The following is a 23,325-nucleotide window of genomic DNA, read 5'->3' as shown; positions in this document are numbered from 1 at the left end:
AGCTGACAATGCCTGGGAAGACAGGGAAATAATACTAAGGGTCTGGAAAGGCTTCAAACGTAATAGCCAATGCCATTTTGCATGGCCTCTGCACAGAACGGAAGCAATAGGCCTTCCATGTGCTGGGCTCTGGGATGCTGCCACTGCAGTACATCCCTTTCCAGACTGGGCAGCACAGTCCCAGAGGGGGAGAGGCAACAGGGAGGGAAGTCAGAGAAAAGCAACACAACAAAGGGGCTGGAGTGATTGTTGGCTCATTAGGCCAGATCACAAGAAAGGTGCAAGCTCATGCCAATGCAGAGTAGCTAGGCCAAGGGGAAAGCCCCAAACATGCTGTCAGCCATGGACACGGAGTTTATTTCTGCCTCTCGGAGGCAGGGTGTGTGTAACCCTGCTGCTCTGGGTTAGATTCTACCCCCCACCCCCGCAGCGAGAGTCCCCTACTCTCCTAGTCCCACGTCCTACAGTAGGGCTGAGTAGCTCCTGAGGGTGGGCAGCATTGGGAAAGCACTTACCTGGTCTATGCTGGAAGAGCCCCACAAGGACTCACTGTCGGACCCCTCATGCCCTGAGCCTGGGAGCCTGGCCTGGCTGGGATCAGGGGCCCTTCCCACTTTTCTGGAGAAACAGCAGGGAAGGTCTAGCCTGGCAGCTGGGCATGCTCTCTCCCTGCACTTTGGTGCTGCAGCCCCACTTTAAGAAGCCAGCAGAGTACAATGAGGGCACAGGCCAGGCTGCCGCCATGGAGAAGATGGCACTGGCCAGGCACGGCAGCCTGGGCTAGTCACCTCAGAGTGTGCAGCACTTACCCATCGCCAGGCGAAGGAAGCTCTGGCCCAGGAGGGAGGGAGGGACAGGATTTAGTGTGAATAGGCATATTAGTGTCACCCTAAGAGACTGACCTTCCCCCAACCATTCCCCATCTCCCCTCAATAGCACTACCGTTCCAGAAGCACCTGCAGATCACTGTTGATCACAAGCTGTCTTGTTTCCTAAAGCATCCAATGCCAGCCAGTGGGGCAGGGATCTCCAGAGGGCTGAGCACCCCCACATGCAGACAAGCCAGGGAGCCACCAGCACCTCTGAAAACGCAGCCCCACGCATGGCAAGCTGGCGGCCCAGGAAATGGGTCACTCACGCAACCAACGGACGCAGCTGAACATTTCAGGCTTCGTGCTTCCCTGCCCGAGGACGCAGCTGAACATTTCTGGCTTCGTGCCTCCCTGCCCAAGGATCCCCTCCTCCAACTTCCTTCCCCCCCAGCCCTAGTGACAGCCCAGTCTGAGAGAGGTGGCCACATCCCAGTTCCACGCAGAGCTCTGGGGACTCTTTCGGTGTCAGTGTGACAGGGCAGGGCTGCAGCAGAGGAGACACAGGAGGGACAGGCAGCAGAAGCAGAGAGGGCAGCAAAAGCAGTTAAGTATTTGGGAAGAAATGCCACAACCATGCCCCAGCTACTCTTACTGGTGTGCAGCTCCCTGCACAGGCCCTGCCTGGAACAGATACTGATGGGGGAGCACATGGCCAGTTCAGAGTTTTATTGAAGTAGGGAAAGTGTGGGAGAACCATGTCCCCAACCCCAGATCTCTCTCCCACTGGCTGAGGGGTCGTTCACGTCTCTGTTTCATGCAGCCCCTCTCAGCACTTCCCTCCCTGGCAGTGGGAGGTCCTGCCTGTCCCCCCGACCCCAGCTGTGTGATGATGTGGCCTAGTGGCCCCTCACTGCTTGGGGGTCACTTGCTGTCGGAGGTAGAGATCGCGGATCTCACAGAGGCTGCTGCTCACGCTGCTGAGGGCCTTGGCGATGATGCGCAGGATGGAGGCAGTTTCCCTGCGGCTCTCCGCATATTCCCTGCGGAAGGCTCGCATCTCCTGCACCAGCTGCTCATTGGACTGGAGAATCCGCTTCTCCACAGGGCTGAGATGGCCACTCTCCAGCCCCCCATCTTGCAGTGCCCCAGTTACAGGGGTCACACTCTCACTCGTGTTACAATCATTCAGTGGCTCTGCCTCTTGGTCAAAGATAATACTTGTGAAATCCGTGCCCAGGGGCTCCTGCTGACCCCCCAGCTCGCTGATGGAGAGTTCAGTTTGCGAGGGATTCTGCGGGCTCCGGCTCCACCCTTCACATGGATCGTCCGGCACATGGCCAGCGCTCCTGAGGAGCCGCCTCTCTCCTCCCCGCTTCACTTGCTGATGGGTGGCCTCAGTGGAAGGCGCATGGAATGGCTCTGGCTTCACGTCCACCGGCTCCTCCTTCACCGGCTCCTCCTTCACACCCGCCCCTGGCAAAGAGGATAGATCAGATCAGACTGGAAAGAGAAAGCAGGCAGCAGGCCAGAACCAGGATCAGCAACAGAGGGCGGCTTCCCACCTGGACATGGGCCACCAGGGAAAATACAGCCCCATGCTTCGGCTCTGGATAGCCAGGGTTACTGTTGAACCCATCCCCACCAAAGCAAGGCCAGAAAAGCCTTCTGCCTCCCACTCTCCTCCAACAGGAGGGCTGGGAGTCAGCCAGAGCACAGTCTTCCAGTCTCAGCTGCCATTAAATAAGGGTTTCCAGTCCTCCCAGTTGCAGGGAGAGCCGTGTCCTAGGCCTACCCCCCTCTGCGATTTCACCCCATGCCAGGACTGGCAGCATTGCACAGTAAAGCCATCTAGGCTACGTGGACAACATACATGTAATGGATTTAATTTTTTCCCCCATTCCAATTTTAGTAACTACCACACGAACTCCCCTGTGAAGCAGCTAGGGGTGCCACACACTCCCCTCCCATACCCAACACAAACCCCACAAACGCTTGAGCCATCTAACAGCACATGTCCTGGGTGGATCAAGAAACCTATTAATCCACAAAGAGATTAGCTGAGGATCGTATAGAATGGGCTACCATGGGTGGAAGCCTCCAGGAATGGAGATACCACAGAAGAGACTATTCCCCCTTCTCTCCCACCAGTAGTTGTGGATGGTGGTTGTAGTGGGAGGGGGCACTCTGGTAAAGGGGTGATTAACGGTAGCAGTGGAAGGCTGGTACCCAAGGGGACAGAGGTAGACTGCACTGTGTGGCTTGTGGCAAAGATAAGGTGTGTACTTGCAGATGGAGGAGTGGTACATACTGTTTGTTAGGTGGCTTAATTTCATTTCCTTGCTTTTGTGTCAGGTACGTTGTGTAGCAACTGTAACTGCTTACCAGCAGAGCTGTGTGTATGAATTTCCAAGCATTTTTTAAGTGGTGTCGCGGGAGTGGAGGGTTACGCGCAAAGAGGGATGGAGGAGAAATGAGAGCAGATGATACGGGTGTTTGAAGTACAGCTGCTGAGAGAAAATACATTTTAAATCATTCAGCAGCTGCACATGATCCCTTCTCAGCTGTAGGATAGAATCGGACTGGGAAAACTAGCCAGTCAATCTACTCTGGGTGCACTGTGCACAAGTTTTCAGTTCTAACATGAACAAACAGCTAAAACCGCCCCTCCAACACACCTCCATATTCCGCGCTCACCCCTGTGCCCACCACCCACCCCTCTGCATTCTGTGGAGCTAGACAAGGGTTATTGAAGAGACAGCATCACCAAAGTACCAAGGAAAAATTTCAACCAGAGCCCAAATAAAAAATATTTTGAGAGAGAAAAAAACCTCACGACAGCATGACGAAGAACATTCCAGTGGCCTGAAAGCGACCCCAGGTGAGTTGTCACACCAATGGGCCACCTGCTTTTCCAGGAGAAGGGAAAAAACCCTCACAAACCTACAACCTCCAAGACAGGAAAGTGGTCCCATTTTAGAATGTAACCTCAGCAACGGCGCTTAATCTGAAAGCACTCTTTGAATGCCCTTCACAAATGTCAGCTAATTAAGGCCCAACTCATGCAAGTCTTCACTAACGTGGAGTCCTATGTGAAGCCCTCATGAAATCAAACGGGTTATACAGGGTCTGTGCTAAAAGACTGCAGAGTGGCTCCCTAAGATCTCAGGGAGGTAGGGAGGCAGCTACTCCATGTCACAGAAAGGCAGAGAGCAAACAAGTTACGTGACTTGCCCAAGGCCAGAGAAGCAGTAAGGTGCTGTATAGCCAGCTGTAGAGCCAAATTCAGTGCCGGTGTAAACACACCACTCCACTGGCGCTATTCCTGCATGCGCCAGTGCTGAATTTGGCCCATGAGTTACTGTATATGCTCCTCTGGATCTAAGCACTAATAAAAATATTGCGGAAAACTGAGCTGTCTGGATGGGTTTGTCTCACATGGGGCCAAGTGGTATTAACGATCTGGAGGATGGCATGGATTGCACCCTCAGCAAGTTTGCAGAGGACACTAAACTGGGAAGAGAGGTAGATACGCTGGAGGGTAGGGATAGGATACAGAGGGCCCTAGACAAATTGGAGGATTGGGCCAAAAGAAATCTGATGAGGTTCAACAAGGACATGTGCAGAGTCCTGCACTTAAGACGGATAATCCCATGCACCGCTACAGACTAGGGACCGAATGGCTCGGCAGCAGTTCTGCAGAAAAGTATCGAGGGGTTACAGTGGGCGAGAAGTTGGATATGAGTCAACAGCGTGCCCTTGTTGCCAAGAAGGCCAATGGCATTTTGGGATGTATATGTAGGGGCATTGCCAGCAGATCGAGGGACGTGATCGTCCCCCTCTATTCGACATTGGTGAGGCCTCATCTGGAGTACTGTGTCCAGTTTTGGGCCCCGCACTACAAGAAGGATGTGGAAAAATTGGAAAGAGTCCAGCGAAGGGCAACAAAAATTATTAGGGGGCTGGAGCACATGACTTATGAGGAGAGGCTGAGGGAACTGGAATTATTTAGTCTGCAAAAGAGAAGAATGAGGGGAGATTTGATAGCTGCTTTCAACTACCTGAAAGGGGGTTCCAAAGAGGATGGAGCTAGACTGTTCTCAGTGATAGCAGATGACAGAACAAGGAGTAATGGTCTCATGTTGCAGTGGGGGAGGTTTAGGTTGGATATTAGGAAAAACTGTTTCACTAGGAAGGTGGTGAAGCACTGGAATGCGTTACCTAGGGAGGTGATGGAATCTCCTTCCTTAGAGGTTTTTAAAGTCAAGCTTAGACAAAGCCCTGGCTGGGATGATTTAGTTGGGGATTGGTCCTGCTTTGAGCAGGGGGTTAGACTAGATGACCTTCTGGGGTCCCTTCCAACCCTGATATTCTATGATTCTGAAAGAAATTCCCAGTTCTCACCATTCCCAGCCCTTTGGCGTTGCCAGCCCTACAGAGGCCAGAATGGGAAGAGATTTTTCCATGTTAAGGACAACTCCAAAGCTACACATGCAGAGGAGAGGAGGCCACGTGAGCTCACTTATCCCTTCATAAGGGAGGGCTAAGGATATTTTAACCCAAGCAAGAGGAATACATCAGAGTGCCAAAAAGAGGGAGGGCCAGCTGACGTCTTAGTGAGCAGTTCTGCATTCAACAACTGTGTGGGGCAGTCTGGCACCCCAGTTTGTCAGAACCGCACATTATTGATGACATGTGACGGGCTACTTAGAGCGCAGAGTTGCTGAAGAGCTGGGAGGAACTGAGGAATTTATCAGACGAGAGAAAAGCAAGTTTTCCAGAGAGGAAAGGCGCGTAACTCAGCTGATCACTGCTTGGCCAATCTAGTTTCCTTCCCTAGGAAGCAATGGCAGGGGAGGGGGTTGCCAGATAAGCTCAGGACCAATCTTCCCCCTCTCCCATTACCAACACTCCGGCACAGGCACCGACTTTCCAAAGTGCTGGGGGGTGCTTGACTCCCCAGCTCTGTCCCAGGCCCCATCCCCACTCCATCCCTTCCTACAAGGCCCCACCTCTTCCCACCCCTGCTCCACCCAGTTCTGCTCCCTCCCCATATGCACCGAGTCCTCGCTGCTCCCCCTCCCTCGCAGTCTTCTGCACACTGCGAAACAGACTGTTCGCGGCGGGTGGGAGGTGCTGAGGGGATGGGAGGAGTGGATAGCAGGGCTGCTGGCGGGTGCTCAGCACCCACCGTTTTTACCCCGGGGGTTCTCCAGCCCTGGAGCATCCACAAAGTCAGTGCCTATGCACTCCAGTGACTTCCCTGCTCACCCTCCCACCCACTGGTGCCAGGGACTCAGCCCTGACTCCTGACCGCTTGCCCCCATCCTTCTGCTCCTGTCCTTCAACATACAGATGTGCATGGCCTCTCAGATCATAAAAAGCTATCTTGACCCCAACTCCCCACAAGTTACTGCCCCATCCCCTCATTGAGAGCATGCTGCTACAGTCACTGTTTGAAACTCCTCCCCAATTCCATTCAGAGCCCTTCCAAGCCAGCACCTGCCCCCTGCATTGTCCTGAAACGACTCCTGCACGGGCCTGGTGCCCTTCATGACCCATTGGCTGCCTTTGACACAATCACTCCTTCTCTTCTAAAAAGAATCCTGTCAGCCCAGGGTTTTCATGAGTGAGACCTTCTTTGGTTCTCCTAGCACCTCTCAGATTGCTGTCAGTGCCCTCCCTTCTCTCTCCATCTGTCCTTATGCCCAACCTGCACGGCCTCCATCCTGGCCTTGTTGCCAGTGCTCTCAGCTGCAAACTTGGCTTTGGCTACTATCTCTATGCTGCTAATAGAGACAAGCGGGTGAGGAAATATCCTTTACTGGACCAAATACAGCTGGTGAGAGAGACAAGCATTCGGGCCACACAGAGCTCTTCTTCAGGCCTGGGAAAAGTACTCTGAGCATCACAGCTAAGGGCAAGGTAGAACAGATTGTTCAGCCAAAGTAGTTAACACACACAGTAAGGAACCGTTCAAGATGAAGTGGCCCGCTAACACCCCTGCAGTCAGAGGGGGAAAAAGTGGGGGTTAGTGGGTTACAGATTGTTGTAATAAGCCATAAATCCAATGTCTGTACTAAGGTCATGGCTACACTACCACTTATGTCAGCAAAGCTGGATGTCGCTCAGAGGTGTGACTATTCCCACCCCCAAGTGACAAACTACACAGGCATAAGCACTAGTGTGCACAGCGCTGTCAGTGGGAGAGCTTCTCCTGCCAACACCGCTACCGCCGGTCGTTGGGAGTGGGTTAATCATGTCAACAGGAGAGCTCGCTCCCAGAAGCACAGAGCAGCTACATGGAAACCTTCCAGCTGGGCCGCTGTAAGCTCTCTAGTGTAGACAGCCTGAGTCCATGATCGTTAGCATCTAGAACAGTTATGAATAGAAGCTCCCAGTCTTGTCTTTTGACTGTGTTGTGCAGGTTTCCTTTGAGGATGAGGACTGCAGGGTCAGCTATAGAGAGATGCTTTGTGAAGCGTTCACCCACAGGTGGTAGGGTGTTTTTGTCTCATTTTTCTGCATGCATTAATTTCAGCATGCAGCAATTATCTCATTGCTCCTATGTAGCTGTTACTGGACCATTTAGTGTGCAGGATTGGGTACACCACATATTATGATTAGCATGTGTACGACCCATGGATCCTGAAAGGTGTGTTGTGGGGGTATTGTGGAGATATGGGGGTAGCTGTGGAGATACGGCTTCAGGTTTTGCATCTGCTGTTACAGCAGGGTCAGATGCCACTTTGAGTAGGTGTGTCCTGGTCTGTGGGGAGCTTGCTTCTGCTGATGAGCTGATAACTCACAGACCTAACTTGACTCCAAACGTCTTCCTCTGATTCACAGACTCCAAGGCCAGAAGGGACCATTGTGATCATCTAGTCTACAGCCTGTGTGATATAAGAAATCAGAACTTTCCCCAATTAGTGGAGCAGTTCTTTAACAAAAACCACCCATCTTAACTTTAAAATGGTCAGTGATGGAGAATCCACCACGCCCCTTGTTCCAATGGTTAATTTACCAATGAACCTCACTGTTACATTTACACCTTATTCCAGTCTGCATTTGTCTAGCTACAAATTACAGCTGTTGGATCACGTTAGACCTTCCTCTGCTAGACTGAAGAGTCTATTTTAAAATATTTTTCCCTATGTAGGTACTTACAGACAGTGATCAAGTCACCCTTTGATGTTCTCTTTGTTAAGCTAAATGGATTGGGCTCCTTGAGTTTATCACTATACGGCTTCTTTCTAGTCATTTAATCAAACTCCCAGATCTTCTCTGAACCTTCTTCAATTTATCAGCATCCTCAGAATCATAAAAGAATTGGCTTGGAAGAGACCGCAGGAGGTCATCTAGTCCAACCCCCTGCTCAAAGCAGGACCAGCCCCAACTAAATCATCCCAGCCAGGGCTTTGTCAAGCCGGGCCTTAAAAACTTTTAAGGATGGAGATTCCACCACGTCCCTAGGTAACCCATTCCAGTGCTTCACCACCCTCCTAGTGAAATAGTGTTTCCTAATATCCAACCTAGACTTCCCCCACTGCAACTTGAGACCATTGCTTCTTGTTCTGTCATCTGCCACCACTGAGAACAGCCTAGCTCCATCCTCTTTGGAACCCACCCCCTTCAGGTAGCTGAGGGCTGCTATCAAATCCCCCCTCACTCTTCTCTTCTGCAGACTAAGTAACCCCAGTTCCTTCAGCCTCTCCTTGTAAGTCATGTGCCCCAGCCCCCTGATCATTTTCACTGCCCTCCGCTGGACTTTCTCCAATTTGTCCACATCCTTTCTGTAGTGGGGGGCCCAAAACTGTACGCAGTACTTCAGATGTGGCCTCACCAGCGCCGAATAGAGGGGAATAATCACTTCCCTCGATCTGCTGGCAACGCTCCTACTAATGCAGTCCAATATGCCATTAGCCTATTTGGCAACAAGGGCACACTGTTGACACATATCCAGCTTCTCATCCACTGTAATCCCCAGGTCCTTTTCTGCAGATCAGCTTAGCCAGTTGGTCCCCAGCCTGTAGCAGTGCATGGGATTCTTCCCATCCTAAGTGCAAAACTCTGCACTTCTCCTTGTTGAACCTTATCAGATTTCTTTTGGCCCAATCCCCAAATTTGTCTAGGTCACTCTGGACCTACCCTCCAGTATACCTACCTCTCCCGCCAGCTTAGTGTCATCCATGAACTTGCTGAGGGTGCAATCCATCCCATCATCCAGATCATTAATGAAGATGTTGAACAAAACAGCCGCCAAATGAAATTTAACATGGCCAGGTTGGATCTCCTGCTCTTTCACTTTCTCTAGCACAATGGACGGCATCTCTCAAGCCCTATGTTTTACGTGGTCCCCTCCTTTGACTAGGCTGTGCCTAAGTTCTGCTACTTCTTCCTACATGAGACCTCCTTAGATCCAGTCTTCCCACCCAGCATGTTGCCAGAATTCTCATCTGAGCCAGGATCATCCAGTACTTTCACACTTTCTCCCAGGCTACCCCTCCATCCCAGCCAGAATCCCTAAAGCCATCAATCACCGTATCCTCCTTGGAGTGCCTCCTCAAAGCTTCCCAGCCATAATGCAGCCATAGAACAGCCTGGCAGCCATAAGAACAGAACAATGGCCATACTGGGTCAGACCAAAGGTCCATAGAATCATAGAATATCAGGGTTGGAAGGGACCCCAGAAGGTCATCTAGTCCAACCCCCTGCTCGAAGCAGGACCAATTCCCAGTTAAATCATCCCAGCCAGGGCTTTGTCAAGCCTGACCTTAAAAACCTCTAAGGAAGGAGATTCTACCACCTCCCTAGGTAACGCATTCCAGTGTTTCAACACCCTCTTAGTGAAAAAGTTTTTCCTAATATCCAATCTAAACCTCCCCCACTGCAACTTGAGACCATTACTCCTCGTTCTGTCATCTGCTACCATTGAGAACAGTCTAGAGCCATCCTCTTTGGAACCCCCTTTCAGGTAGTTGAAAGCAGCTATCAAATCCCCCCTCATTCTTCTCTTCTGCAGGCTAAACAATCCCAGCTCCCTCAGCCTCTCCTCATAACTCATGTGTTCCAGTCCCCTAATCATTTTTGTTGCCCTTCGCTGGACTCTCTCCAATTTATCCACATCCTTCTTGAAGTGTGGGGCCCAAAACTGGACACAGTACTCCAGATGAGGCCTCACCAATGTCGAATAGAGGGGAACGATCACGTCCCTCGATCTGCTCGCTATGCCCCTACTTATACATCCCAAAATGCAATTGGCCTTCTTGGCAACAAGGGCACACTGCTGACTCATACCCAGCTTCTCGTCCACTGTCACCCCTAGGTCCTTTTCTGCAGAACTGCTGCCTAGCCATTCGGTCCCTAGTCTGTAGCTGTGCATTGGGTTCTTCCGTCCTAAGTGCAGGACCTTGCACTTATCCTTATTGAACCTCATCAGATTTCTTTTGGCCCAATCCTCCAATTTGTCTAGGTCCTTCTGTATCCTATCCCTCCCCTCCAGCGTATCTACCACTCCTCCCAGTTTAGTATCATCCGCAAATTTGCTGAGAGTGCAATCCACACCATCCTCCAGATCATTTATGAAGATATTGAACAAAACCGGCCCCAGGACTAACCCTTGGGGCACTCCACTTGATACCGGCTGCCAACTAGACATGGAGCCATTGATCACTACCCGTTGAGCCCGACAATCTAGCCAGCTTTCTACCCACCTTATAGTGCATTCATCCAGCCCATACTTCCTTAACTTGCTGACAAGAATACTGTGGGAGACCATGTCAAAAGCTTTGCTGAAGTCAAGAAACAATACATCCACTGCTTTCCCTTCATCCACAGAACCAGTAATCTCATCATAAAAGGCGATTAGATTAGTCAGGCATGACCTTCCCTTGGTGAATCCATGCTGGCTGTTCCTGATCACTTTCCTCTCATGCAAGTGCTTCAGGATTGATTCTTTGAGGACCTGCTCCATGATTTTTCCAGGGACTGAGGTGAGGCTGACTGGCCTGTAGTTCCCAGGATCCTCCTTCTTCCCTTTTTTAAAGATTGGCACTACATTAGCCTTTTTCCAGTCATCCGGGACTTCCCCGGTTCGCCACGAGTTTTCAAAGATAATGGCCAATGGCTCTGCAATCACAGCCGCCAATTCCTTCAGCACTCTCGGATGCAACTCGTCCGGCCCCATGGACTTGTGCACGTCCAGCTTTTCTAAATAGTCCCTAACCACCTCTATCTCCACAGAGGGCTGGCCATCTCTTCCCCATTTTGTGATGCCCAGCGCAGCAGTCTGGGAGCTGACCTTGTTAGTGAAAACAGAGGCAAAAAAAGCATTGAGTACAGTAGCTTTTTCCACATCCTCTGTCACTAGGTTGCCTCCCTCATTCAGTAAGGGGCCCACACATTCCTTGGCTTTCTTCTTGTTGCCAACATACCTGAAGAAACCCTTCTTGTTACTCTTGACATCTCTGGCTAGCTGCAGCTCCAGGTGCGATTTGGCCCTCCTGATATCATTCCTACATGCCCGAGCAATATTTTTATACTCTTCCCTGGTCATATGTCCAACCTTCCACTTCTTGTAAGCTTCTTTTTTATGTTTAAGATCCACTAGGATTTCACCATTAAGCCAAGCTGGTCGCCTGCCATATTTACTATTCTTTCGACTCATTGGGATGGTTTGTCCCTGTAACCTCAATAGGGATTCCTTGAAATACAGCCAGCTCTCCTGGACTCCTTTCCCCTTCAAGTTAGTCCCCCAGGGGATTCTGGCCATCCGTTCCCTGAGGGAGTCGAAGTCTGCTTTCCTGAAGTCCAGGGTCCGTATCCTGCTGCGTATCCATCTAGCCCAGTATCCAGTCTTTTGCCCCAGAGGGAATGAACAGAACAGGTAATCATCAAGTGATCCAGCCCCTGTTGCCCATTCCCACCTTCTGGCAAACTGAGGCTAGGGACACCATCCCTGCTCTGTTGACTGTGCGTTGTGTGAAGAAATACTTCCTTTTTTTTGTTTTAAACCTGCTGCCTATTAATTTCATTCAGTGACGCCTAAAGTTTTTGTGTTATGAGAAGGAGTAAATAACACTTCCTTATTTACTTTCTCCACACCACTCATGATTTTATAGACCTCTATCATATCCCCCCTTAGTCGCCTCTTTTCTAAACTGAAAAGTCCCATTCTCATTAATCTCTTCACATACGGAAGCCATTCCATACCCCTAATAATTTTTGTTGCCCTTTTTCTGAACCTTTTCCAATTCCAATACATCTTTTTTGAGATGCGGCGACCTCATCAGTATGCTATATTCAAGATGTGGGTGTACCGTGGATTTATATAGAGACACTATGATATTTTCTGTTTTATTACCTATTGCTTTCTTAATGATTCCCAACATTCTGTTTGCTTTTTTGACTGCTGCTGCACATTGCGTGGATGTTTTCAGGGAACTATCCACAATGACTCCAAGATCTCTCTCTTGAGTGGTAACAGCTAATTTAGACTCATCATTTTATATGTATAGTTGGGATGATGTTTTCCAATGTGCATTACTTTGCATTCATCAGCACTGAATTTCATCAGCCATTTTGTTGCCCAGTCACCCAATTTTGTGAGATCCTTTTGTAACTCCCCACAGTCTGCCTGGGACTTAACTATATTCAGTAGTTTTGTATCATCCGCAAATTTTGCCACCTCCCTGTTTACCCCTTTTTCCAGATCATTTATGAATATTTTGAATAGGACTTGGCCCAGTACAGACCTCTGGGGGACACCACTATTTACGTCCCTCTATTCTGAAAACTGACCATTTATTCTTAAACTTTGTTTCTTATATTTTAACCAGCTACTCATCCATGAGAGGACCTTCCCTCTTATTCCATGACAATTTACTTTGCTTAAGAGCCTTTGGTGAGGGACCTTGTCAAAGGCTTTCCTGAAAATCTAAGTACACTGTATCCACTGGATCCGCCTTGTCCACATGTCTGTTGACCTCCTCAAAGAATTCTAGCAGATTGGTGAGGCATGATTTCCCTTTACAAAAACCATGCTGACTCTTCACCAACAAATTATGTTCATCTATGTGTCTGACAATTCTGTTCTTTACTATTGTTTGAACCAGTTTGCCCGGTACTCAAGTCAGGCTTACTGGCCTGTAATTGCCAGAATCTCCTCTGGAGCTTTTAAAAAATTGGCATTACACTATCTATCCCCCTGTCATTTGGAACAGAAGCAGATTTAAATGATAGGTTATAAACCACAGTTAGTAGTTTTGCAATTTCACATTTGAGTTCCTTCAGAACTCTTGGGTGAATACCATCTGGGCCTAGTGACGTACCTCCACACTCTTACAGCTGCTGATTAGCTAAGAATTGAGCACACAACTAGTCTGTCCCAAGACATCAAATTATTTCTGTTCCCCCATCCTTGCTTCATGCACCTGTTATGTCTGGCCTTTGAAAATATAAGATCCTTGGGGCAGGCACTTCCATTTACTATGGGTTTGTACACAGCACGGGGTCCTGGCCTGGTTGAGGCCTCTATGCATTACCACAATATAAGCATTAGACAACAACCTCAATGGGAAACTGTAGACATAGATGATGGGGGGGGGGGGGGATGTTACATACTTGGACTTCGCTAAAGCACCTCATACTCTGTTTCACTGAACCTGTCTCACAGTTGGGTCAAATTGTTTGGCCAGAAGCACTATCATTTGTAACAGAAAGTAGCTGAAAGGCTGCAAAGGGGATCACTGGGTAAGGAGAAGCGCCTGGTGTGGCATTAGAGGGAGCAGCGTTAGTTGTCCTTTTAACATCTCCATTACTGACTGGGAAGGAGTGGGAATGATGTATCTGACTATAACAGTTTGGGGAGAGCTGCACAGAATCATAGAATATTAGGGTTGGAAGAGACCTCAGGAGGTCATCTAGTCCAATCCCCTGCTCAAAGCAGGACCAACCCCAACTAAATCATCCCAGCCAGGACTTTGTCAAGCCGGGCCTTAAAAACCTCTAAGGATGGAGATTCCACCACCTCCCTAGGTAACCCATTCCAGTGCTTCACCACCCTCCTAGTGAAATAGTGTTTCCTAATACCCAACCTAGACCTCCCCCACTGCAACTTGAGACCATTGCTCCTTGTTCTGTCATCTGCCACCACTGAGAATAGCCGAGCTCCATCCACTTTGGAACCCCACTTCAGGTAGTTGAAGGCTGCTATCAAATCCCCCCTCACTCTTCTCTTCTACAGACTAAATAACCCCAGTTCCCTCAGCCTCTCCTTGTAAGACTATAACAGGGTTTAAAAGAGAACTGGATAAATTAATGGAGGTTAAGTCTATTAATGGCTATTAGCCAGGATGGGTAAGGAATGGTGTCCCTAGTCTCTGTTTGTCAGAGGGTGGAGATGGATGGCAGGAGACAGATCACTTGATCATTACCGGTTACGTTCACTCCCTCTCGGGCACCTGGCATTGGCCACTGTTGGCCGACAGGATGCTGGGCTGGATGGACCTTTGGTCTGATCTAGTATGGCCATTGTTATGTTCTTATGTAAGTCATGTGCCCCAGCCTCCTAATCATTTTTGTTGCCCTCTGCTGGACTCTCTCCAATTTGTCCATATCCCTTCTCTAGTAGGGGGACCAAAACTGGACACAATACTCCAGGTGTGACCTCACCAGTGCCAAACAGAGGGGAATAATCACTTCCCTCAATCTGCTGGCAATGCTCCTACTAATACAGCCCAATATGTCGTTGGCCTTCTTGGCGTCCACTTTAATCCCCAGGTCCTTTTCTGCCGAACTTCTGCTTAGCCAGTCGGTCCCCAGCCTGTAGCGGTGCATGGGATTCTCTCTTTTTAAGTGCAGGACTCTGCATTTGTCTTTGTTGAACCTCATCAGTTTTCATTTGGCGCAATCCTCCAATTCACAGGTGGGCAAACTACAGCCCGCGGGCCACATCTGGCCCGTGGGCCCCTCCTGCCCAGCCCCTGAGCCCCCGGCCCCTCCCCTGCTGCCCCCTCTCCCTCGCAGCCTCAGCTCACTGCGCCTCCGGCACAATGCTCTGGGTGGCATGGCTGCAAGCTCCAGCTGGGCAGCGTGGCTGGCTCTGGCCAGTAAGGGACAGAGGGTCCCAGGGGGCAGTTGGATGGAGCAGAGGTTGGGGGAGGTGGGGTGGTCGGGGGACTTGGATAGGGGGTGGAGTCCTGGGGGCCTGGTTGGGGTGAGGGGTCCTGGGAGGGGGCGGTCAGGGGACAAGGAGTGGGGGGGTTGGATGGGTCAGGAGTTCTGAGGGGGGGCAGTGAGGGGGCAGCATGTGGGAGGGGGCAAATAGGGGGCAGGGGCCAGGCTGTTTGGGGGGCACAGCCTTCCCTACCTGGCCTTCCATACAGTTTAGCAACCCCGATGTGGCCCTCGGGTCAAAAAGTTTGTCCACCCCTGCTCCAATTTGTCTAGGTCACTCTGGACCCTATCCCTACCCTCCACCGTATCTACCTCTCCCCCCATCTTAGTGTCATCTGCAAACTTGCTGAGGGTGCAATCCATCCCATCATCCAGATCATTAATGAAGATATTGAACAAAACCAGCTGCAGGACTGACCCCGGGGGCACTCCGCTAGATACCAGCTGCCAACTAGACATGGAGCCATTGATCACTACCCGCTGAGCCTGACAACCTAGTCAGCTTTCTATCCACCTTATCGTCCATTCATCCAGCCCATACTTCTTTAACTTGCTGGCAAGAATACTGTGGGAGAGCATGTCAAAAGCTTTGCTAATGTCAAGATAGCAGGAGGGACACAGGAGTGATCCAAAGGCTCTTGCTGAAGCTAAAAATAAAAGAGCAAAAGCACAATAGTTGAAAAGAAAAAAGAAAAGAAAAGAAAAGAAAAGAAAGAGTGCCATGGAGGGCAGACAGCCTGAAAGAAAGTCTTCTCAGGGAGGGAGAAATCTGAGAGGCAGCAGTGCTCTGCACGAGCCAGAGGAAGGACTGGGAATAGCAAGACAGATGCGAGTTTGCAGAGCGATATGGCAACAAAGCAGTGTGGCACTGGGCAGCAGCTGCCGAGGTATCATGTTCCCAAGCATGGAGGCAAGGCCCTCTCCCCACAGCTGTGTGCCAGCCACACCCAGATCACAGTGTTCTGTTCTGGAGTCTTTTGGAAGCAAAGATTTGCTTGTTAAAGCACAGTACTGCTAATCGGGAAATCTGCTTCTATTCCTGGCACTGCCAGACTCTTTGTGTGAGCTTGGACAAGTCCGTGCACCCCCACATGCCTGAATTGCCCCCTCTAAAATGGCCAGATACTGTGCTGTGATAGAGGCTTAATCCATGGATGCTGGAGGTGCTCGGATACTATGATAAGCGCCATAAGCTACAAACACCACCACCCACTGACCAAACAGAGAGAAATGGCACCCAAGCGCTATTAAATGCCCCAGCTGGGCTGGGGCCCAAAAGGAGAGACCGAGTATGTCTGCATGTCAAGCTCCTGTGCTTTCAAATCGAGCGGAGCCACATGGGCTGAGGGTCTAGCCGCCCAAGCACCCGCCTAACGTCGCGGACAGGTGTGTGGGGGGCAGCCAGGGGCTCAGGCTATGCCCGGTACCCTCGGTGTTTAGCACACTCCCCTGATCAGAGCCACCGCCAGCATGTCTCCCCACACCGGGAATCACCCCCAGGGGGGCGCAGCCTGCCCCGTCTCTTGTAACATGGCCTCGCTGCGAAAGCTTCGGTGAAAAGCCCCAGGGCAGCAGCTCGCGTGGGACCGGCTCCCCGGGGAGCCGGGCGCAGGGCAGGCCGCCGGCTTGGCCAGGCTGCATCACGCAGCCCTTCCAGACTCCAGCCATCTCCGCACCCTCGGGCATTAGAGACCTGCCCGGGCACGGCGCCCCACAGACAAGCGGCTGCCGTGCGGCCGGGGGCGGGCCGGGGGCGAGCCCGCACTAGCCAGCGGCCGGCGCGGGCTGGGCGGGCCGGGGAGGGCAGCGGGTCACGCGGCGGCCCCGGCGAAGCGGCCCCGGGCCAGGCAGCGCCGGGGGACCGAGCCCGGCCCAGGGGCGCTGGCGCGGCCGGGCCCCCCTCACTCACCCTGCGGCGCGGGCACCTCGCCGGGGCCGGGCGGCGCGTCCAGCGGGCACACGCCGTGCAGGCCCCATTGCGGGCCGAGCCCGGGCTCGCGGGGCGCGGGGCAGCCGCGGGCGTCGGGCGGCGCCTGGCGCTCCTGGCGGTGCCGGGTGATCTTGTCGTTGGCCCGGCGGCGCAGGCCGCGCCAGCGGTTCTTCACCTCGCCGATGTCGCGCTGGTTGCGGCCCGCCGCGTTGATCTTGTTGGTGATGCGCCACCAGATCTTCTGCTTCTCGTAGGCGTTGACGTTGGTGGAGCTGGCGCCGAAGAGCAGCTGCTCGTAGCGCAGCACCTCGCTCATCAGGATGTCGATCTCCTGCAGCGTGAAGTTGGGCTTGCGCTTGGGGATGCCGCGCCGGCCGGCCCTGGCCCTGGCCCCGGCCCCGGCCCCGGCCCCGGCCATGCTGCTCGCCGCTGCGCCCGCAGCCCGCGCCTCATGGCTCCGCGGGGCCCCCGGAGCCGCCCATGCCGCGCGCGGGCCCGGCGCGGAGCTGGCAGCCGGCGGGCGGGCGGGCGGGCAGGCGGGAGGCCGCCTTTGTCTGCGGCCGGGCGGGGAGCGGAGCGGAGCGGGGCGGGCCGGGGGAGCGGCTCCTGCGCGGCGCCGCCGCCCCCTGCTGGAGGCTGCGGCCCGGCCGGCCGGGGGGACAAAGCCCGCGGGGTGGGGCCCGGACCGCCCGGCCCGTCGCCGGGCCTTGGGGCTCCGCTTTCTGCCCGGCTGCTGCCTGTGGGGCGCCCCGGGCTCGCCCGGCCGCGCCGCGCGGGGGAGGTGCCGGGCTGGGGCTTGGCCGGGGCTGGGGCTTGGCCGGGGCCGGCTCGCCGAGCCGAGGACCCAGCCCGGACTAAGGGACGAGGAGCTTGGCGCCGGGTCCGCCTGTGTCCTCTGCTGCCCCCAGCAAACCCAGCGGCGCCGGGCACTGTGCGGCGCGGGCCTGCAGGCTGGTGGATGTCCCGGCAGCGGCTCTGGGCCAGCCCCAGTGGGCAATGGACCTGCCCAGGGAACCGGGGGCTCTCGAGACCCGCCTTGGGGGGACTTTTGGCCCCACTTTCTGGCTGTGGGCCCCGAGCCCAAAGAGTCCAGGCCAAACTTGTCAAAAGGGGCCTCTGGCGCAGGGAGCAGGGGCCTTGTTGTCAGCTGGGCTGAGCCCTCCAGCTGCAGTCCAAGCAGCGCAGCAAATCAGACCCAGGGGGTCCCAAGCTGGCCTGCTAAAATTGGAGGCACCCAACATCGGTTGCCATTTTTGAAAATATGGACCTTTGTGAGATGCCTGAGGCCAAGCAGTGAATCAGTGTCCATCCACTCAGGACGCAGTTTGTTTCAGGCTGTCAGTCCCATACTTAATCCAGAATGTCTTCTAGGCAGGTTGCTTAACCTCTTGGAGCCTCTGCCTTTCCATCTGTGTGTTGAGGATCATGCCTCTTACTCAACCCACATAGCAGCTAACAGAGGTGCAGGCCACTTGTCACAACCTGAATTGCTGAGTAGGGCCTAGGAATTATTGTGGGGTAGGTCTCTGGCCTGTCTATCCAGGAGGTCAGACTAGATGATAATGGTCCCTTTGTTATACCAATAAAATAAAAACCAGGAGGATCTTATTAAAGGGAAAAAGGCAAAATACCACATTTATTGTGAATCCAGAAAGAATCGTAGTAAGCAGTTAGTTATAGCTATAACATTCCATTCAATTTCATAGTTATTCACACACACACAGGTTCTGCAAGGTTGTTATCATAGTTACCAGCCTTAGAGTTGCTCATGCCAAGCCACTGGCCAGGTGGCCTGGACCTGAGGAGGGAGCAGGGCCTTGTTAGATGCTCATCTAACGCTCCTCCTGGAAGTTGATTTGCAGAATCAGAGCCCCAAGTTCTCACTTTCTAGAGTCCATTTTTATAGGAATTTCTTCCTATGCCAGTCTATGGGAATTGCTTCATCATGCTGTTGCTGAATCAATCAGCAGATGGCACATTCCTGATGGCTCCCTGCTGCTAGATGTTATCTTGTTCTTTGGTTCTCCCATTCTTGAGGCTGTTGGGTGGATTCCAGTCTGCCCTCCGGGGGTCCTCTGGTTATTTCCACTTGACGCCTTCTTCAGCCAATGGACACTGGATTCTTAGGCTGGCACCTCCCTGATCATTCAGTTATTATCCACACCAAGCATCCATCCGCATACATCCTCTATCTCTATTTTAATCACAATTGTTAATACAACAAAAGGGCGGGGAGTGTCTGGGTGCTGTTTCTGTTGTTACAGAGTATTGCTTTGAGTCTCTCTCTCTGCGAATTGCTTTGAGAACAGACTCTGTCTTAGAATGTAGTAACGCAATTAGTGGCTTGCAAGTTTCACATATCGAGGGAGAGAAACAGTACCAAAAATCAAGAGACCTCTTAATTAGTAATACCCTGGAATTTAAACTATGGGGAATCACACTCATTTGTGATTTTAATACAGAACTTCTTTAATATGATCCAACACCTTCTGACCTTGGAACCTAGGAATCTATGAGTACCCCCGTAGGCCAGCAGGAAGCAATGCTGTGTACAGGCAGCTTCTGGAACAGCCTGTAGCCAAAGAGGGTCTTAGCAGAGCCACTCTTGTCCCATGGGGTTTGTCGCTTCAGGCAATGGGATAGTACCTGCCGCGAGGGGTTGCTTTTACATTGATTTAACAAATCTGTAATGAATAGTTGAGGGATGCAGCCAGTTCCCCTTCTTCACTCTTTACTGTCCACTTGATTCCTACCAGCCACTCAACTTTGTTTTGTTCTTTGGTAGAAATAGAGTGTTGGGTGCATTCTTGTTTGGTAGAAACCTTTTGATGTCAGTGGAAGATCCATGCATGTTGGTGCATTAGTCAGACCCTAAATGTCTACAACAGATTGCAAAAGGAATGCAGTTCCAGAGTGCATCATGTTACGTACTTGTTCCATCCATCTTCTCATTGTGGGATGTGTTGTTGCAGTAGGAGATTACCTGGGTGACTAGGATTGGAATGGTCGATTTGTCTGGTGTTATGAAGTGTGTTGATTTAGAGTGTGGCAGGATTCACAGTGTGCATGTTGAACTCATGCATTTGCCTTTTTAATTCTGTTTTGTAGGAAGTAACATCTGGATGTTTTTGTTCTCTGTTAGTTCACAGTAACACTGGAGATAAACTCTCTCTCTCTCTCTCTCTCAGGAATTCATCATCTGCTGCTGATTTGTTCTGTTGATTTGTTGTACGTTTGTCTGCATTTTCGGAGGCAGAAAGTTAAGGTTGGGTGAGTGTGTAGGTGGGGTAGTGTACAGGGCCAAAGGCTCTCAGCATAGGCACTCTAGGTCTGTGCCCAGGGCCCCAACCCCTGGAGCTGTGATTTAAAACAAAACCAAGAGTCTGATGTAAAGTAAGTTTCTAGCTCATAGTTTCAAAGAAAACCTTGAAAACATGAGCAGTGAGTGGCTAACGTATGATGCCTCCATCACAGCCTGGAGCAGCAGCTGTCAGAGGGGTGAATTGCCTCACAGGTGTGAACGGGCTGTTACCCCCCCTTCCAGGAGCTCAGCAGAGGGCTGTGTCCGGAGCCCAGCCCACCCGCATCAGTTACTGGAGTAAGTGTTGGGGGCCCTCTGCTGTCACACCTGTCTCCCGGGGGACGCGGGGGGATACCTGCTACCATTCCTCCTACGCCTGAGGAGATAGGGGGCCTGCTGCATTCCTGGGAAGAAGAATGGGCCCCACGCTGCTGTACCTGCCTCTCTGGAAGTGGCCCCCCTGCTGCTAGCACTCATTGCTCTGGATGAGGGCCCTGAGGCAGGGCTGAGCTGCAGGTGATTCGTATCGCGGGGTGCCACACAGTGTTCCCTCTAAATTTCCCACGCATGTGCGGAATGAATGCGGTTATGTGCATCAATATGGAGGTGGCGTGTCACACATCACCTCTGTATTGGTGCACAGAACAACATTCATGTGGCGGGGTGGGGCCGAGGGATTCGGAGGGTGGGAGGGGGATCAGGGCTGGGGCAGAGAGTTGGGGTGTGGAGGGGTGAGGGCTCCGGCTGTGGGTGCGGGCTCTGGGGTGGCGCTGTGGATGAGGGGTTTGGGGTGCAGGCTGCCCCAGGGCTACAGTGGGGAGAGAGGACTCCCCACAGCTTTCTCTCCCCGGAGCAGCATCTGGGCTGCGGGGAGAAGGGCGCCTCTTCCCGCCGCGGTATCTCCGGGGCTGGGGCTGTGGGATAGGTGCCTCTCCCCTGGCCACCCTAGGTCCAGGCCGGGGTTGGGGCCTCTCCCCCCAGCTGCAGCAGGTCAGGGGCTGGGGGAGAGGCATCTCCCCCCCCCCCATAGCCCTGAGGGCCTGTGTGGCTCTTACTAGTCTGCTGTGCTGCCATGCAGCTTAGCGGGGACTTAGGTGCCTAAGGGCCTGGATTGCCTGGGCCAGCCCAGAGGAGGCAGTGGTGAAAGAGCCAGAGGAAAATTGGCAGGGTCGGCTAACTTGATGCCAGGCTCTTCAAGCTTTGGTTGGTGTGTCCAGAGTGACCCGCCCTTTGGACTCCACTCAGCACACTTCCTAAAGCTCCTTTTCATGCATTTCTTGTGGGGATGCAATAAACAAAGGCCCAGCTTCTCTCCAGCTAAACCCCCTGTACAGCTGCCCCCACTGGCAACAGGGGCCTGGTCTCCAGCCAGGCTGGCGGTGTCTCAGGAACACCTTGCCCCACAGCTGTCAGCATTCCTGCAGGGGACAGCAGCGGGGCAGTGAATCTCCCCTTCCCTCCCAGGGAGAGCGTCTGGCCCGGGGGTTGTTGCCAGGCCTACTCTGAGGGCCGTGAACTCAGATCTGGGCACGCTCCTGGATCAGCTGGAAGGCTCCATGTTTCTGGCATCCTCCTAACTGTCAAGACTTCCCCCACCCTGAGCAGCTGCCTCCAGTGTGCCCTACCGTGGGTGGAGAGCTATGGAGAGTGCCCTGCTGAGGCCTCGGCAGGGAGGCTGGGGCACAACATTTGGCCCCCCGACTGGTTGAGAAACTGTGTGTGTGTGCGGGGGGGGGAGGGGCAGGATGGTTCATGGGGTTGCCAGTGGGTGGAGAGGGAGCGCAGCCCAGGTTCACCATGGTGGGGGGGAAGGGAAAGCGGACCTGCCCTTGGAGGCAATGTCATGATGAGACAGTTGGATCTGGACACTTGCTGGCACATATGTAAATAAGATGAGGCACATATGCAAATAGGCACATTAGGGTGCTGATTCATTTGCATAAAGTCACCAGCCGTCTCCACTGTGTAGGCTAGCAGGTGCACGGAAGAGGAAGCCTGTAGCCCTGTGTGAGCTCTTCCTTGCCTTGGCCTTTGCCTGTCTCTCCCCTCCTCCTCCTCGGGGCTGAGGGAGAGGGGCAGCTGGCTTGCAGAGCAGGTTTCTCCACTCTCCCAGCCTAGCTACACAGTGTGTTTGGGTGGCTTCTGACAGACCAGCTGGCTATCTCTACTGCAGACACTCCCCTCTGCTCTGAGCTCTGGCTTATCCCAGTGAGAACATTGAGCCCCCAAAGAGGTCAGGGCTTTAGCTGACACTACCTGCCACGTGGGCACTGCATGACAAACTTCCCTGACCCCACACTGGCTGCTGTGACCCCACTCTTCCAACTGCTTGCTGCCTCTCCCCTCAGCACCTCCATGCCTGTCTGTGAAATAACTCTCAGACTCGCCTCTGATCTCCTCTCCTGGCTGGCATCTCACCACGAGTATGGGCTGGCTGGTCAATTTCTGCCATTGTCATTTCTGGGCTTCCATGACTCCATCCTCTTCTGGTTCTCCTCCTGCCTTTGGTGTATTAGCTCTGCTGCTTTCTGTGGGGGTCCCGCAGAGCTCCATCTTGGCCACCTCCTCTTCTGTCTCTACATCCTCTGTCAGAATGATCTCAGCTGCAAATGCGGCTTTGACTATCACCTTTGTGCTTATGATCCTCAGATGCAGCTCCCTGCTCCGGTTCAGGCTTGTGATTCTTACATTAGAAAGGAGAAGTATAAGAGGGGACATGATCTAAGTCTGTAAAATACTGACTGGTCTAGAGAAGGGACATGAAGAAGTGTCTGTTCTCCCTGTCTCACAACACAGGAACAAGGGGGACATTCAATGAAACTGAAAAGTGGGAAATTCCAAACAGAAGAAATAATCTTTCACACAGCATATGATTAGCATGTGGAACTCATTGCCACAGGATGCTGAGGCCAAGAACTTTCCAAGATTTAACAAGGGATTAGACAGTTATATGGACAAGAAGAGTAGCCAGAGTTAGAATAGTTAAACAAATTCAATATTTGTAGTGGGGATCAGTCCTCCGGTTTAAGGGCTTAAACCCATCTCTAGCTAGTAGGGTTCAGGTTGAGACTCCCCTGTGGTGCAGATTATTCCCCTTCTGCCCAATGCGG

General features: G+C 52.5%; 1 protein-coding gene across 1 annotated transcript; it reads right to left on the bottom strand.

Moving 5' to 3' along the window:
• Positions 1-1,523: 1,523 nt before the first annotated feature.
• On the bottom strand, positions 1,524-18,082 carry LOC311511150 (uncharacterized protein). Its single transcript, XM_084611537.1, has 2 exons — positions 16,894-18,082; positions 1,524-2,285 (listed from the first exon to the last, which is right to left on the bottom strand). Exons 1-2 carry the CDS (start codon positions 17,330-17,332, stop codon positions 1,720-1,722), a joined length of 1,005 nt encoding a protein of 334 aa, XP_084467663.1. The 5' UTR covers positions 17,333-18,082; the 3' UTR covers positions 1,524-1,719.
• Between the last annotated feature and the right edge of the window lie 5,243 nt (positions 18,083-23,325).

Source organism: Lepidochelys olivacea (genome assembly GCF_965140295.1).
Source record: "Lepidochelys olivacea isolate rLepOli2 genome assembly, chromosome: 21".
In the NCBI taxonomy this organism is placed as follows: Eukaryota; Metazoa; Chordata; order Testudines; family Cheloniidae; genus Lepidochelys; species Lepidochelys olivacea.
This window is presented reverse-complemented; position numbering and strand designations above follow the sequence as displayed.

Excerpts from the sequence above, each read along its gene's own strand:
- LOC311511150 (XM_084611537.1), bottom strand. The coding sequence starts at position 17,332 with ATGGCCGGGGCCGGGGCCGGGGCCGGGGCCAGGGCCAGGGCCGGCCGG. Across the intron at positions 2,286-16,893 it reads CGAGGTGCCCGCGCCGCAGG|GGGCGGGTGTGAAGGAGGAG; the intron begins GTGAGTGAGGGG and ends CCTCTTTGCCAG.